This window comes from Pleuronectes platessa, chromosome 20, assembly GCF_947347685.1.
Source record: "Pleuronectes platessa chromosome 20, fPlePla1.1, whole genome shotgun sequence".
Lineage (NCBI taxonomy): Eukaryota > Metazoa > Chordata > Actinopteri > Pleuronectiformes > Pleuronectidae > Pleuronectes > Pleuronectes platessa.
Genome location: NC_070645.1, coordinates 7,481,006 through 7,498,475, shown reverse-complemented (window position 1 = coordinate 7,498,475; position 17,470 = coordinate 7,481,006). Strand labels below are relative to the sequence as shown.

The 17,470-nt window shown below is 43.6% G+C and overlaps 2 protein-coding genes across 2 annotated transcripts in view; both read left to right on the top strand.

The window, feature by feature from the left end:
• The window catches only part of map3k22 (mitogen-activated protein kinase kinase kinase 22), a 35,432-nt gene extending 28,094 nt beyond the window's left edge, over nucleotides 1-7,338 (top strand). The window contains exons 12-18 of the mRNA XM_053412634.1: nucleotides 716-787; nucleotides 1,359-1,526; nucleotides 2,983-3,131; nucleotides 3,270-3,401; nucleotides 4,320-4,449; nucleotides 6,293-6,470; nucleotides 7,088-7,338. Of these exons, the coding sequence (XP_053268609.1) occupies nucleotides 716-787; nucleotides 1,359-1,526; nucleotides 2,983-3,131; nucleotides 3,270-3,401; nucleotides 4,320-4,449; nucleotides 6,293-6,470; nucleotides 7,088-7,316 (1,058 nt within the window). The 3' untranslated portion in view covers nucleotides 7,317-7,338. The remainder of the gene's footprint in view (nucleotides 1-715; nucleotides 788-1,358; nucleotides 1,527-2,982; nucleotides 3,132-3,269; nucleotides 3,402-4,319; nucleotides 4,450-6,292; nucleotides 6,471-7,087) is intronic.
• Nucleotides 7,339-11,234: 3,896 nt separating this feature from the next.
• Nucleotides 11,235-17,357, top strand: cry-dash (cryptochrome DASH). Its single transcript, XM_053412104.1, has 14 exons — nucleotides 11,235-11,456; nucleotides 12,445-12,617; nucleotides 12,953-13,046; nucleotides 13,151-13,281; nucleotides 13,806-13,954; nucleotides 14,392-14,480; nucleotides 14,572-14,645; nucleotides 15,151-15,240; nucleotides 15,418-15,497; nucleotides 15,580-15,639; nucleotides 15,759-15,916; nucleotides 16,068-16,187; nucleotides 16,310-16,486; nucleotides 16,825-17,357. Exons 1-14 carry the CDS (start codon nucleotides 11,400-11,402, stop codon nucleotides 16,930-16,932), a joined length of 1,560 nt encoding a protein of 519 aa, XP_053268079.1. The 5' UTR covers nucleotides 11,235-11,399; the 3' UTR covers nucleotides 16,933-17,357.
• Nucleotides 17,358-17,470: the final 113 nt, after the last annotated feature.

Below are 17,470 nucleotides of genomic sequence, written 5' to 3'. Positions count from 1 at the left end.
CACGCATGTGCCTACACACACACACACATACACACACGCTCTCCCATCCCTGATGTAGAGCTGTGAGGCCCTTCCTGCTGAGGGCTGCAGTATTTGTTTACCATTCCCTATGAGTAGATTTTTCCTCTCCATCCCGCTCTGCCAAACACAAAAAATAACTCCCGTGTCCATGGGATACGGCCACAAAAACAGCGCGAGGGGGGGGCTCAGAACAGCTGTTTTCAATTGCAAGTGGCTCCGCTGCTCTCCATTCAGTGTGTGTGTGTGTGTGAGGGAGAGAGTGTCAGCCCAGGCCTACGTCAGCAGTGCTCCCCACCTGCCTTTACTTACTGCTCCGCTGGGTTGAGAGCTGAGGCTAAGCTCGTGCACATGAGCTGTTTTCAGTGTCTCTCTGGGCTGAGGCCATGCAACTGCTCTGTTCAGTATGTGAAACCCCGTCTCCCCTCCCGCCGCCTCTGAACCCGACTTTGATTTGACATGCTGGGATGAGCCAAAGCAACTCAGTGTCTGCCACATGTGACAGGTTCATGAAAGAATTTACTTCTGTCATAGCACTCGTCTCAATCCTGCATTATTGAGTCTGTAAAACAACACACACAGCCGTACACTGAGAAGTACAGTGACTACAAACTGAGAGAACCCAGCTGTGATGTGAGCTGCTGAGTCTTTGCTCGCTTCCCTAACCGACTGCTCTGCCTCACTGCTCCCTCTCCAGGTCGCCACGGGAAAGGGGGGACTTTCCCTCGCCAGTTCCAGTTGCCAAATCGCAGCAAGGATTACGGAGACCGTAAGAAACAACAACAACAACACAACTGTTACACAGATTAAACTGATATGTTGCTATGGTTCAACACAGGGCAACACAGACACACACACATCAGGTTTTCTTAACCTCGCATACATAATACAGGATTGTATTCTTCTCGGGGCCTCCTCTTCACATTCTACTTCCAGATAATGTTTTGATATCGTTGACCCCTTTGACCTTTTCTTTCGCGCCCTGTGTAGATGTGGTACACAAAGTGCTGGCTTGCTGTTTCAGGCAGCTGCTAGTAATTGCTTACTCAGAGGCTAACCTTGGCTAGCAATGATTTACGTTCCCCTGTGGTGAACCCAAACTTGTATAAAAACACAGCGCCCTGCTTCCTGTCTGAGGGGAAGTGGGACGGAGTGGCGAGAGGCACTGTGGCTCTAGCTGGCCCCGAGTCTTGGCCGAGAGCTCCGTCAATGCACAGGCACCTGTAGAGCCACTGGGAGAAAACTGTTAAAAACAAATCACAGGAACGACAAAAGATGCAGTCGCCAGTGCTTGTAAAGTCATTAATGTGTCTCCTCTTTTTGTACGTGTGTGTTTTCAGGTCGCAGGACGCTTCCCCGGAGCTTCATGCCACAGGAGAACCTGTTCCAGCTGGTTCCCTCCAGTCGCACACGCAGTTATAACGGAGACAGTACGCTGCAGTACAGCGACCTGCGCTCGCTGGGCCGCCCCTCTGACAAGAGCTGCCAGCTCAGTACGGCCTCTAAGTGTGAGTAGAGTAATCCTTTGAAACACAGGGACGGGAAGGAGAATTTTAAGAGAAGGAGCGGGAAGGAGAAATTAAAACACACAAACACTTTTGAATAAACTGCGTCTCTGGGCCTTTTGTTGCGGAGCGTTGTTGTGTTTGTCTGGTTCCTGTGGATAATCAGGCGCATTGAACCCAGAGAGGAACAGTTCAGAGGTGTTTAGAGTTTCTACTGCAGTGCACTCATGATTTATGTGTATTTACAACCATATTCCAACTGTATTCTTTTTGCATGTATTAGTATGTTTTTATGAACATGTGCAGCGTTTCGTAACACATCCCCCCCCCTGGAAGTAATAAATCTATCAAAACGTGGTAGGGGCTGAAACCTGAAAGAATAGTTGAGTTGGATAACCAGATATGTAATCTCAGTCAGAATTGTGGGATGAACCCGGGTGACAACAATAGTTATTACATTTTTGAAATGGGGAGAAAAGGCTGGGAAGACGTGAAGCAAAGGGCAGAGTCAGAGTCGAACCTGCGGCTGCTACAGGAGGGTTCGAAAGTAAAAAAGTAGTGATACTATAAACATTTAAATGATTAGTTGAAAAGCGTCCAGGGACATAAAGAAAAAACGAAGTTGAGGAAAGTAGATCACAAAACCACTCAGACAGGGAATAAGGCAAAGTGACAATGAAAAGAGCGGTGAGAGGGTTGTTGTTATTTGAACAAGTCAAACATTGTAATGACTTGAGTTTTTAATGTTTTATGTCAGAATGGGTCAAACCAAAACAAGGATTTCCAGTAAACACTCTGTCAAACATGCTTTAGTGGTTTAGTAGACATAGTATACGTAAGAGGGAGCAGAATGCTCATCAGTACTGTACGTCGTACCAGACAGAATCCCCCTCTTATCATCCAGAATGAGCTGTGTCACACACGCACTCTTCACATCTGTGCTCCCTCAACGTACGGCTGCCGTTTGCCCAGAAACTGTCTCTGTCATTAAAAGAAAGCTCAGCTCTGCAGTCTGTTGTGGACGTGTCAGTTCAGTGTCCTTCACCCACACACGATCGAAACCGTCTAGCCCGGCGGCCACAGAGAATCCTGTTAATACCAGGACACAGTCTCAGAGTCTGGGCCTGTGAAGATGAGAGTTGCTCTGATGATCCTTTCTGGGGTTTGACATCTTTTCTCCAGGCTGAACGTGGTTTGACTCATATATCTGGGGTTTCCCACTCTGCAAGAGGGTCTGCGGTGGGAATTATTTAACGCCCCTGCACAGATTTGACGTCTGGTCTGGGTGAAGTTTCTGTGCGAGTTACAATCTGGGTCTTGTGGCGGATTTGGACGCATGCTTCCAGACTTAATGTTTGCTCAAATCAGTATATCCCAGTGGATCTGGCTGCCCTGAGGGAGCTTAGCAAGAAAAAGAATTACGGGTGGATTTTCATCATGTGGTGTTTTGTGTCTGCAGCACCGCGGGCGCCAGTCAACTGGCGACAAGGAAAGCTGCTGGGCCGCGGGGCGTTCGGGGAGGTCTACCTCTGCTATGACGCCGACGCGGGACACGAGCTCGCCGCCAAGCAGGTGCCGTTTGATCCGGACTGTCGGGAAACCAGCAAGGTGAGAGAGAGGACCGCTCACATCTGGAAGAACTGACACGCTGCCAATATTTAAGGACATAAGACGGGGTTCAGATTAAAGTTGAAGTCCGATTTTCTAGATTCAAACACTTGTTCCTGTGTCTCTTCTTCTCTGCAGGAGGTGAATGCTCTGGAGTGTGAGATTCAGCTGCTGAAGAATCTGCACCATGAGAGGATTGTTCAGTATTATGGTTGTCTTCGGGACCTGGAGCAGAGAAAACTCACCATATTTGTCGAGTTTATGCCCGGGGTACGTATTCTGCCGTTAAATGTATTAAAGTCACATTCTGTTTGTGGAGATAGGTGCAAAGACATTTCAAGACAAACATCAAATCAAACCCATACCAGCCACATCTGCTCAAAACCAATTCTGAAATGTCACCAGCTGTCAACAAACACCTCAGTGGTCGATGTCAGCAGAACTGCTCAGTTTATGAGATCATTTTCTCACTAAATGAGCGCCTTAATGAGCTGCTGTCGCCTGTGGACCCGCAGCCTGTTTTTAATATTTACTAGGCTGTATTTTTTTTTTCTGAGGGGCATTGAGTGTCTTAGTCACACATTGTCTGGAAATTGGAAATGTTTATGTTTTCACTCGAGTCCTGGCAGAAGCGAGAGGGGAGGTGACAAAGCCAAGAGTTTGTGTGTGCGAGCGCTGCTGCAGCCGATAACACTTTAGAGGCCTGAGGAAGGGGGGGGGGGGGGTGCAAGCAGAGATGTTGAGGTGTCTTGTTGACAGCTGAAACTGAAGAGGGAGCTTTTCTTTTTTCTCTTTCTTCGCTGCTCAAGTCCAAAAGTGCGTCACAGGTGTTGGTGGATCAGGTCGAGGAAATGAAAACAGGAAATGAAAGGAAATGCAGGACGTCGAAGGTGTTTGGCCTCAGAATCGAGCGAGTTTCTTTCAGCGCGTTTTGTGTTTATATTCTCGCTGTTTGTACTTAAAACTTGGCTCAGAGGCGTCTTTTCCCAAATGAACCAAAATAAATCAGTCTCAGCTGGAGCACATTTTCCTAAGAATCACACCAGAACAGCTTCTCTTCCATCGCTCACAGAGCTCAAACACAAACTGACAATAGAGCCAATATAAAGATAATAAAAGCATTTCTTAACCTTCCTGAGTTCTACTCAGACTCTCACTGACTTTCGGTTTCTCTCTCTGTCTCCTCAGGGCTCAATAAAGGACCAACTTAAAGCCTATGGCGCACTGACGGAGAAGGTGACGAGGAGATACACCAGACAGATCCTCCAAGGAGTCTCCTACCTGCACAGCAACATGATTGTACACAGAGACATTAAAGGTGAGTGAAACGAGAAGGTAGAGAACATTCCCCCGCCAAGGCCCTTCTGAAACCACATTTAGATTCACCAGATCCGCCAGAATTATTTTTTTTCATCAAGAAACCATATGTAATTCTCTGAGGAATCAATCTCATAATGTTAAAGAGAGTGAAAGAATATTCCTGGATCTGCCCCCTGATCCAGATCCACACTAAAATGTAATGGGTTGTTCCCTGACCCGTACCGCATCCGTCCACCATTAGAAGACCATTAATATCCGTCCTGAGTGATCAGATCACAAGTGGTCGGACCTAAGTTCTGGACTGAACCAATCCGGCTCCGTCCTGAGACTCGATCACTCAGACCACATTAGGAGGTGGTCTGGGGCGCATGGGGCCACAGTATGAGCAGATCTGCGGCTCTGTCCTGCTCCACTCTCTTTCTCTCTATCCCTTCGCTGAAGCCGACTCAAATATTATCATCAACATCTTCATTTAGTGTTCGTGAACACAAATGACGCACAATATTATTTGCATATAGAGCAAGGAAGTGAGATCCGATCACCAGTGGTCGCAGGAGACACATTCAAGGCACATTTTAATGCACGGAGTAGCAGACGGACTGGACGCAGATCTCTCAGGACGCATGTTAATAATGTCTGCTTTGTAACCAGCATACACCCACACACAAGGAAATGAGACTTCTCGATGCTTCATATTGCAATGACCAGTTCTGAGAAAATGACAGGTTAATTCATTTAACTCTCCGTGACATTTCCTCATATGGGTTTTCATCATCTACAGTCAGTCTGAAAAAAAAAGGTGCTATTTTGAACTTCCCTTTGAGGTATTTTAGGCTTCGTGCTGGTGAAATCTACCGGTCTAAAAATGTTCATCAGCGGATGGAAAGGCTTTAGTCTGGGAGTCACCGCTTCTCTCAGGCACGGCCGACAGGAGGGAAATATACTGACTGACTGGGAAAAAGTACAGCAGGTCTCACAGGACTCTGTGGGCTTATACGTGGGTGGGATCATCTTTCTCTTACAAATGCTCTTCGTGTGTAATATATGTTGCATGCTCATCTCACCTCACAAGAGCTGCTCTGTATGGAGTGAAAGAACTGTCAGCACATGTGGTTAGAAAGCTTGGCATCTCAGCCGCGACGTTAGACTATAAAGTGTCTGTGAATGAAACGATCCCAAGAGCCAAAGTTCACATGATTTATGAGAAAGTCTCCCATTCTCACAACAAATGAACAGGCAGTGGAAACATGTGATTTGAAGAAGTGAAGAGTGGAGGGCTGAAGCTTTTTCTTTTTCATCTCGATCTCCTCTCGTCACCCCTCTGTCCTGCACAGGGTGTAGAGTGAGCGGCGGAACTTAGTCACTGATCAAACAGCGTCTGCAGGAAATGGGAAAGACGCAGCTCCGTGTTGGAAAACTACCGAGGAGGGAGGCAGGAGAAAGTTTGGGCTTTGATCAGTGCAGAGCAAACTGTTTATTCAGCGTTTTTTTATTTACCACTTGGTATAAATCAGAGGGAAAAGTGAAAGAAAGATAAACTTCGGTGTTTGTAAAGTTGAGTCAGTGGAGTGCTTACATGAAGTTTGCTAAAAGGTGTAATTTAGCATTTTAAAAAATTTGTCTCCCAGAGTTCCGTCCGCCCACAGTTGTCGAACCATAGGAAAAGTTAACTTTCCTCCATCTGTCAGTTAAAGTGCTGGCACGGGCTCTTTATAACCACACCGTAATGGCCGGCTACATTTAAAGAACCTCTGAAGCGTCAGGGTAACCCTTGAAGGATATTGACGGCACTCTGGAGACTCTTCAATAACTCTGAGCGGAACTTTGTGTCGTACCACCAGGTGCTAACATCCTGAGAGACTCCACGGGGAACGTGAAGCTGGGAGACTTTGGAGCCAGCAAACGCATCCAGACCATCTGCATGTCTGGTACAGGGATCAAGTCCGTCACTGGCACCCCCTACTGGATGAGCCCGGAAGTCATCAACGGGGAGGGGTACGGCCGGAAAGCTGATGTATGGTAAGGAATGGAACTGTGACGAGGCCCGAAGGAGACGTTAGACTGTTGAGGCTGAGAAAATACACAGTAAAAGTATTTCTACTTTTGGGTGGCAAAGCGATAAACTCAGTTGGAACAGTGGTGGATGTTTTTATGTGAGCAAATAACTTTAAACATGTCAATACAGGGCAGAGGTGAACAAATCAAAATGAACCACAGTAAAATAAAGTGTAAATCCAAAAGAAATAGCATATGTTATTATTTTTAGTGCATTTCAGCCGTTAAAGAAGTGTGGATTGTTGGCACTTTATTGGAATGCTCCATCTATAAAGGGACACGTGAATATGAACATGTAATATTTGTATTTATAAAGATTAGATTATTTATTGCAGTTTTTACAAAGAATGTCAGATATTGTGCATGTAGCAAAAAAGCTGTTTCCTTTTTTTATTGAGATTTGGATTAGAAAACAGTAAAATTTAGTAAGACCCCAAACCCAGTCATTACTATGGATATCTCATTACATAAATAGATTTATACCTTTAAAATCCATGTAATCTAATATTTGATGCCAGTTTGATATATATAAGATGTTCTGACATTTAACCGACTCTGCTGAATGTTTCTTTTGTCTGTAGGAGTGTTGCCTGCACGGTCGTGGAAATGCTGACCCAGAAACCTCCTTGGGCCGAGTATGAGGCCATGGCGGCCATTTTTAAGATCGCCACCCAGCCTACGAAGCCTGTGCTTCCCGAGAGCGTGTCGGACGCTTGCAGGGACTACCTGCGGCAGGTGTTTGTGGAGGAGAAGTGGCGGCCCACTGCGGATGTCCTCCTCAGCCACCCGTTCGTCCAGGGCTGCTTCTGAGGCCTGCAGACCCCCATCCCCTCCCCGGCCTGCGAGGTCTCCGCGGCCCTGATGCCTCCCCTCCTCTCCGGCCCGGCCCGCCCCGTCCCCAGGGCGCCCCCTCCCACCCTGTCACCAGGCTCCAGGGCTCAGCACCACTCCAACCTCCTGCCCTGTGGTCCATCACCAGTGTCTGCCTTGTCGGGACCCCTGCATTTTTCACCAACTAGCTCAACCCCGGATTATTCAGCGAGAGGCCAGGTTGACTGCTGTCAGACCTCCAGAGTCCTCCGAGGCATCGCAGCGAGGTCCCTCAGGAGGGGACTGACAAGAAAGCACTTAGCAGTTTCACGAGCTGCAGAGACTGCTGTCCTTTATCAAGAGCAGGAAAAGGGACCTGAGTTAGAGAGAGAAGCGATGTCTCACACTTTCTGGGTCTTCACACTCTACTGCTGCAGAACAGTGTCTTGGATCGGCCAGGAACTACGCAACCGTGACTTACTGGTGCCACTGATCACATCTGATAGTACTGTAAGTTACTCACCAGTCTTAAGTTAGCTGTGAGTGAAACCAGGAGGGTAAAAGTATTTTTATATGACACATACAAAGTCATCCTAGCAGAAGAGTTTTCTATTCTATGTGGGTGGTCGCCTAAAAACGAAAAATATAAACTTATTCTTGTCAACGCCTTACAATAAGAGTTTGTAAGTAAGAATGTCTTTTTTCAACATCTTAGAGGTTCACATCGCCCTATTTTCATAGCACTCACCGCCCCATGCAGAAGGACAGTCCACGTTGCACTTTTGATATCATGCATTGAGACGTTTCCCCAAATGCAAGATAATCAACCGAGGAGATATTTTTCTATTTCATGCATTTTCATATGACTTAATAAAAAGAAAGTTGTGTAGTTTGTTCTGATGCAAGAAAGAAAAAAAGAAAGAACCAAACTTTTGCATTAGTGTGCAAATGTGTGCTAAACAATACCAACACTCTGTGACATCCATTCCGGCGTCCCGTGCAGCGAGCCTTGTTCCATTCAGACGTGGCCAAAGAAATGTTTTCCGTGAGTTCATGTGCAGTGTTAGTCACGACGGATCCTTCTGTCACCTCAGAGCCCGATAGCCTTTTCTACGTTATGGCAGCTTTGTGCAAAGTACACTGCACAGACCAAAATCCGACACATCTACATCACATTGTGTTTCTACAAAGAAGAAAGATCATGAATTCAGCATGAAGGAAGGTTCTCATTTACTGTTTTCTTTTTGTATTGTTGTAGTGTCGATATGAATCCAGTCACCTCCATGCCTTCACTTTGCTCGTCATGTTATCTGAATGAGTCGGTTAATGAGTTCAGACCTGGTAATGACTTTGGCTCTGTCAGATCCGGTCACAAGACGAAAAAGTTCTTCTGTTCACCTGTTTTATTCATATGTGTCCTGCATGTGCCTCTTGTGATCGGACTCTCTATATGCAAATAATCCCATACTGCCCTTTTGTTCGTGAAGACCAAATTATGTTGTTTTTACCCAGTTTGAGTTCACAGACGTGTCCGATGGCGATGTCTATGTGTTTGTGTCCGTGCTGGTGTGAGCGAGAGCAGAGAGAGAAAGGGAGAAAGCGGAGTCGGGAGGGGAGTGAATCAAAGAGCTGCGCACAGATCTACTATGAAGAAAAAATAGTTTAACTATTCTAAAACAGTATTGGTCATTACGTGGTGGTCAGTGTTAAATCGTATGGACACGGAGAAGTGTTGGATTACCTTCACCAAAGAGGTTATGTTCTCATCAGCATTTGTTTTTAGCAGCATTACACAAAAAACGACCAAAAAACCTGGTGGATAAAGGTGGTATTGATCACAAACCTTTAAATATCGTGGTAGAACCAGGAGTTTTTTTTTGGCACTTCGTATGACAATGCAAAATTATATATTTTTTTAGGGTTAGGGTCACCAATTTCCCAGGAAAATGAGGAAAAAAAAAACATTGAGGCGACTGATATTGTCGCCTCAATGTGGCATTTGTTGGTGCAGCTTTATTGAATTTGAGGGTACCGTTGGGCCATGATGAAGGCATGTGATCTCATGAGGGCTATTCTAGTTCATCGGGAAACTGTGACGGGTCGGAGGACGTCAGCGGAGTAGGCATCCGGGCCCAGGACACATTTGTGTTCACGCAGCAAAAAGACCACATGGATCCCAGAACACCCGTGTGTGTGGTCAGAGTGATCGGCTGTCAGGCCTCAGTGAGGATGGATCAGGATGGATGTTAATACCAGGTCTGAACGCTGTCTTGCCATCTGAGATGAAGCATAATGTAGGTGGAGATGGAAAGACAAGATCTAAATGCTGTATTCTTTAAAGTGGAGATAAGATTAAACTGCCTGGGGGAGGGGGGGGGGGGCTGATGTTGGAATTTAGTGACTTGCTGTAATAACAGTGGCACTTAAAAAAGGAATGATCAAATCTTTTTTTTCTTTTCTTAGCCTTTGCCAGTGCCTTATCTGAATCTGCTTGTAAACACAAATGTTCACTGCCAAAGCGAGAAGCTTCTTAATAAGACGAGCAGTCGTTCAGTAGAGAGAGCACACACAAGACTTTTATATGGAGAAAAAAAAAAAAAAAAGAGATTATATCTGTAAATACATATTGTTCCGCACTTTTGTATGAAATTTTCTTTTACATTATATACAAATCTATTTGATGAAATAGCTACGTTATACAGTAGACTGTACTGTGATTTAGACAGGAGGATGTATGGTTGTCTCTTTGAGAGCTGGTCGGCGGTAGGACGAGGCTGGGAGGCTTTCGATTGGGACAGTCCGTTTTGTCTTAATGACGAAGCCTTGAAACATGAAATGTATCATGTCATTGATCTTTTGTACATTTAACTTAATAAATCAAAGGTCTAAGACTATTTCTTGTGTGGGTTTATTTTGTTGTCTTGTGATAAAATGTCACTACATGTTTTTGAAAAGTGAAGTCAAGTGAATTCATGTTCATCATTCATCGTTTGTCATTATTACCTCCACCCATCAGGTTATGTTTTCACGTCTGTCCGTTTGTTTGTCTGCAGGATTACACAAACAATTAGCGAACGGAATCTGTAACATTGAAAGTTTGGTACTGATCTTCTGCTACTAATAAAATAGTTAAAAGAAACCAAATGTAGGCCATTAAAACTCTTAAGACTAAGAAATCAGAGCTCGGATTGATAGACTTTGTTTTTATTCTATATGGAAACCAAATAATTGATCGGACACGGAACCCAACAGAATCAATGGCCACATGTGGCTGCAGAGGGCGCTGTTGTGTGGTAAAAGTTACATAGTGTTGCTTTAAAGCTAGTTTTCTACATATTTCTCCTCACAAAAGAAAACTAAATACTTTGAAGTTTTACTTAAAACAGCTCAAACTAAACTAAATAATATAACACTTGGTCCTCTCTTTGGGTTTCAATACAGATTCATTAACTTGTCTGTAGACTTAGGTGATTAAGAGTTTTCTATTGTTTTTTGAATTTATGGCTCTTGTCTTATTGGTCAGCGACTACTAAAAGAAACAAAACTTAAAAGAATGAAAGAAAGAAAGAACTGAATGAGATGTTGGGTCAAAAATGGTGTTTATTCTATATAACCCTACACAATTTGAAAATATCAATAAAAGCTTAAGTATAAAAAAGAAAGAAAGAAAGAAAGAGACCTAACAGCGAAAACAATTGTCTTGTTTTGCTTTATTCGACTGTAAAAATTTTGGAAATATCAAATAAAAACGTATAATAAGAAAGAGAAAAATAGACATTCAACGTGGTGGATAGACAATTAAAGGAAAATAAACATTGGAAATTGAAATTTATAGCAAATAGAAAAATATGTAAAAAACTTGTAACACAGTATCAAATCATCAAAGACCAACAGCATGTGAAGTTATTTACACACGCACGCACTCACAGCTGTTTGACAACCACGTTACAAAACCTGACGTTTGGTAACATCGAGACTGTGACGGAGCAACACACACAGACACACACACAGACAGGGGAGGACTCGACCCTGTGACACGTAGAGGCTCGTCCGTTTTCCACCAGAACCACATTAAGGGTCGTGATGTCGCGCACCATTGTCTGTCTGCTGAGAAACGACCTGAGGCTCCACGACAACGAGGTAGAAGCGAGATTCTGTAACGAGTCTGTTCATTTATTCATCACGTTCCACGTTATTTAAGGTCATTTAATAATAATAATATCAACCAGTTGACTCGTGGGTGAAAGCAGCTGCTGACCATGTGTCGGAACTTGCTCTTTTCACATCGTTTAAACATTTAAAGCGTGTTTTATAGTAAATGTTCTGTTTAGCTTTTAGCCATTTTTTTTTGTTAGCATCAAGAACAAGGTGGCATCCGGTTAGGCTCTTTTGGAATAAAAGCACCCGACTTGAATGATCAGAATACTTAAATTTGTCTTTAAAAACATAAAATGTCAGAAATGCACTGCTCTGTCTTTTATTCACCATTTTTTATTTGTGCTTAACAGTTTTATTAAACGTCATCAACTCTTCTGTGAGCCGTAATGGTGACCAAAGCATGCACCACTTCCGGGAAACATTTTTCAAAATAAACTATGTAAAACTCCAAAGAATCAATATCTCTCTCAGATTGTTGTACATTCTGGTAACCTGACTATCTTAACATTGTCCTAATACATTATTTTTAATTTACTTCATTATTTCATGTTATTTTATTTATTTATTCGTTTATTCATATATATATATATATATATATATATATATTTGTGCATTTATTTGGGAGTTGAAATGCTTGGAGACTGTCCATTAGGTTATTGTTTTCTTTTTCTAAATGTATTTCAGATACACACTACTACTGTTTAAAGTGTTTAAACTCTCACTCTGGAGCAAAACTCAGTCTTTCAATTTAAAATAATAACATGAAATTGGTTGTGATTACTTTCAATAAAGGCAGATGAGAGCATTTCAATTTTCATATCCCTTTGAGCCATATTTCCCAGCTGTAATTTCCTTACTTTAAGTGTTCCTGAAACATCAAACATCATTTGTTAAATCGGTCAGAGCACTTTACATCTGGAGTCTAAAAACTGTTTTGCATTGTGTATTTTCTGTCTTTTTGATCATGCAGCTTTTCCACTGGGCTCAAAGAAATGCAGAGAACATTGTCCCGCTCTACTGCTTCGACCCCAGACACTATGTGGGAACACACAACTACAACCTGCCCAAGACCGGACCTTTCCGCCTGCGCTTCTTACTGGAAAGCATCAAAGACCTGAGAAACACGCTGCTCAACAAGGGCAGGTAATTAATCTGTCATCCACCGACTGAAAGCCTCTTAACTTATTGTGTTTAAAAATGGGATTTGAATGATTAATAATCATACACACACATTAAGTGTAGACCTCCTCCGCTGTCTGTTTTATTGATACAGAAATAACAGAACCAGGATGCACCTGTGCTTATAGGACGTTATGTTTAAAATAAAATGGCTGCTGCACAGTCTGTTCCAAGCTGCAAAAAAAAATTCCGGTCAATATAGGGTTAGCTCTCTACCCAGGATGCAGCTTGCCTGGCATGGTGTGAAATGGGGCTTACGTGTCTGTGTTTATTTAATTTTTTCCCACTCACACAATCAGCAACCTGGTAGTGAGACGGGGTAAACCAGAGGATGTGGTTGCCGAGCTCATCAAGCAGCTGGGCTCTGTCAGCACTGTGGCCTTCCACGAAGAGGTAGTTTGAACACGTCTCTCACTTATTGGCGTTGATAATCCCGACTTTATTTCCCGTCCTGGTGATTCTGACACTGTTTCCCCTTCATTTGCCCCACACCCCAGGTAACTTCAGAAGAGCTGAATGTGGAGAAGAAGGTGAAGGACGTCTGTGCACAGATGAAGGTCACGGTTCACACCTGCTGGGGTTCCACGCTGCACCACAGAGATGATCTTCCTTTTCACCAAATGTCAAGGTGAGAGAGGACGTTGCTTGTGGAAGAGAACATTCACTTTCTGCTGCCTTTTCTTGAAATGGAGAGGAAATTGAAGAAAGTACAATTTATAAATGGATAAACTATCATGCTGGGCAGGGGCGTTGCTACAGGGTAGGCCAAGCAGGTAATATCCTGGGGCCTTGAGCTGAGAGGGGGGCCCCTGAGAACAGGTGTTTATGTAAGTGTACGTGCACAAATGGGTATACACACAACTGCAGCTGAAACTATGAAGTCTGACTGTCTACGTGGGCGGTAACAACTTTTATGGTGTGTGTGAAAACAGCTCTATAATGCAGCAACGGAGCGAAACACAGAGTTCGAATTCTCTTATGTTGTTAAATTAGAATGTGGCAGACCACCAGATACGTAAAGGTAAACACTGGGTTTGGTATCATGGGATTAGGGTTGTTTCCCATGTAGGGCCCCCCAGGTTCCTTTTGCCTGGAGACCCAAGTGCTCCTGGTGCTGGTGCCATCTTGTAACGTTTCCTCCTGGTGTGTCAGGCTGCCTGATGTGTACACCGAGTTCAGGAAGGCAGTGGAGGCTCGGAGCAGAGTGAGGCCTCTGTTTCCAGCCCTGGAGCAGCTGAAGCCTCTGCCTCCAGGGCTGGATGAAGGAGCCATACCCACACCACAGGACCTGCAGCAGACAGGTGAACATCCAAACGTCTTCTTATGCTCAATACAAATAGTTTGCTTCAAACAGTGTGTCTCTTGGGGTGTCCCTTTGTTTCTTCATTTACAGGGAAATTGCTGAAATGATCAAACCAGCTCTAAGTCGTATACATTTTCTTTATGTGCTTATTAAATTGATGTTTGTGCAAATGTCTAAACATGCTGCTGGAAATAAATAGTTTCTTCAATTTATGCAGTGCCTCTATTAAGTCAATCCATACTGCAATTTTCAAGATTCGATAGGAAACCTGCTGAGGACAAATGTCCTCATTAAGTGCTGGCGAGTGGACTCCCCTCGATTCCTTCCTACACCATTAAGCTTTTATGATCCTGTGTGTCTTAATGTACGCCAGGGAGCGTTTAACATGAATGAAGCAATCCGATACTGAAATGCTGTTTTATCTTATTCCCATAGAGCCTCTGACTGATCCTCGCTCAGCCTTCCCCTGTAGTGGTGGTGAGAGTCAGGCTCTGGCCCGACTCAAGCACTATTTCTGGGACACTGTGAGTACCTCCATTAAAATAAAACTCCTATGCTGATCTATTATCTGGTGTGTAGTTGTAATGAATAAAATGATTGTTGCCTGTTGTGTAGGATGCAGTTGCAACATATAAGGAAACGCGTAACGGCTTGATCGGTGTGGACTACTCCACTAAATTTGCTCCCTGGTGAGTGTTGCCGTTTCATTTCCTCTACAGCTTAATGCCAATTTTCTTTTTAATAGCAGGCAATTTATACGATTTGATCAGGGGGGGATGGTCGCCCATAAACGCTCTGCAAACCTCCAACATCTTTGTTGCAGTGAAGAAAATTCTCCATCAATGCAGTTGTGAATATAACTTGGGAGGGTAGCTCCAGATGATTAACTATTGGAGCTGATGGCTGGGGGGTGGGGGCGACACCCCTGCAGTACAGAACTATATGCATGTTGGTTGTTGCAAATCTATCAGGAGCAGGCGGCTTCAACTTCCCACAAATTAGTGAGCAGCATTAACTATCGGATGATCACCTGCTTACACAAATTCTCTACCTGCAACATGTAGCATGCTCTTTCTTGGGGGTGGGGCATGGTTTAAATGGATGGTACCCCCCCTGATCCCTGTACAAATTACCTGTTGCTTGTAAAAATACAATACACTGCATTTCTAATGATGCTCCTCTGGTATTCTGCAGGCTGGCGATAGGTTGCCTTTCACCCAGGTATATTTATCATCAGATCAAGCAGTATGAGAGGGAGCGGACAGCCAATCAGAGCACATACTGGTGAGTCTGAAGGACCACAGTATTATAATAACTCAACTGAATATGTTCAAGTTTGTTCTGGTGCTGTCTCTGCAGTTAATGATACGAAGCTAAAATATTTCAAAACAGTTTTCAATGTAAATAACATCTCTGCTGCTGAGATACAAATAATAACTTGTCTTCACTGTCGCCTTACAGGGTGATTTTTGAGCTTCTGTGGAGAGATTACTTCAAGTTTGTGGGCGTCAAGTACGGAAACCGACTGTTTCAGATCAAAGGTAACGTCAGCTCAAGTTCTCAGCCTGTTCTCCTTATGCACAATAAGTGAAGGTAAAGCTGATGTTGTTATTTTTACCTCAGGACTTCAAGACAAAACTGTGCCGTGGAAAAAAGACATGAAGCTTTTCAATGCGTGGAAAGGTTTGTGCTGTTTTTTCCCTCATCTTTGTTCATAGAATATTTAGTATTAAAACACTCAGTTGGTTTTAGTAATGTATGAATAGCACTGTTTCTTTAAGTAGCTGATTTTATTTTCACAGAGGGAAACACAGGAGTGCCCTTCGTGGATGCCAACATGAGAGAGTTGGCCATGACAGGTTTCATGTCCAACAGGGGGCGACAAAATGTTGCCAGCTTCCTCACAAAGGACCTGGGCCTGGACTGGAGGATGGGAGCCGAGTGGTTTGAATATCTTCTGGTAAGTAGTGTAATCCAGGTTTTAACTGAAGATGTATATCTATTAACAATTTCATATTTGGTTTGATTATTGTTTTGTTGTGAGACATTTCAGTCCTTTTTGTTTTTGTGTATGAAAAAAATGCTTCGTCATTTTAAAACGTACTCTATAGATTGACCATGATCCCTGCAGTAACTATGGCAACTGGCTGTACAGCGCTGGTATTGGAAATGACCCCCGAGAGAACAGGAAGTTTAACATGATCAAACAAGGCCTCGACTATGACAATGATGTAAGTCTCAGAGGAATCTGAATGATTATTTGATTTCCTCTAAATACTTTTGACATTGTTTGCATTGCACCACAAAATGTCTGAGATTAACTAAACTGCTGTTCTGTGTGCATCTGCCTCAGGGAGACTACGTCCGCCAGTGGGTCCCGGAGCTACAGGGGATCAGGGGATCTGACGTGCACGCGCCCTGGACCCTCAGCCCCGCCGCGCTGTCACATGCTCATGTGACCCTCGATGACACCTACCCAACTCCCATCGTCATGGCGCCTGAATGGAGCAGACACGTTAACAAGAAATCGGTGGGTGTTGGAGAAAAGGGAAGTGGGTAGTATGATGGCGCGCTATTGCGGCTGCAGCTTCTTTTACTGGCAGGAATATGACTTTAATACATTTAGTCCAATACATTAAGTACAAATTATGAGATACGTTTACTTTACAAGAGTATCTCTATTATATGTTGGATTACTCTTCCACTCCACTACAGTTTAGAGTGGGACATTGAACTTTTCTACTTCACTACCACATACAAAAAACACTGATATGCCTTTGAAACATAATGCATATTAAGCCAGGTTTTTTATGTCTCTATCGTCGTTTAAATCTTCACAATAAGATTTAAAAAATGGGTTTCTTTCAGGGAGCCACAGGGCCTTCACCGAGAGGGAAGAAAGGCCCGTCTCACACCCCCAAACAGCATCAGGACAGGGGCATAGATTTCTATTTCTCCCGAAGCAAGAACCTGTGATGAGCCACAAAGTAAACACTACCCAACACGTGGATGCTGCTCGGGGGGGGATGGAAGTCCCATTGATGCTTACCTGGACTGTTGCTGTAAATTTTGCACACTGTTGAGGGGGGGGGGGAAGTTATCATGAAGATTTCAGGAAATGAATGTTCCCCTTTATATATTTGCCAAACTGAACTCGACTGTTTTATATTTATGTTCTTGCTTCCTCACAAAAATGTGACGCTGTGTTTCCTGTTGTGTTGCAACAGCAGGGAAAATCACGTTCTGTTTTTCTGTTTTTTTTTTACGCAGTGGATCAGATAAAATTACCCATATTGTGTTTTATGCTGATTCTTTTTTTCCTCGACTGTTTGCATGTTTTTCACACTTGAACCTGTTACTTTGTTTGGATTTTTAAAAATAAATAAAACACGTACAAGGAGCGATCTTGTCATGTGGTTTTATTTCGCAATGTAATAAAAAAAAACTCCCTGACAAGATTGGAATGGAATTTAAAATCTAGACAAGAAGTTTCTGATTTGCCGACACACTTTTA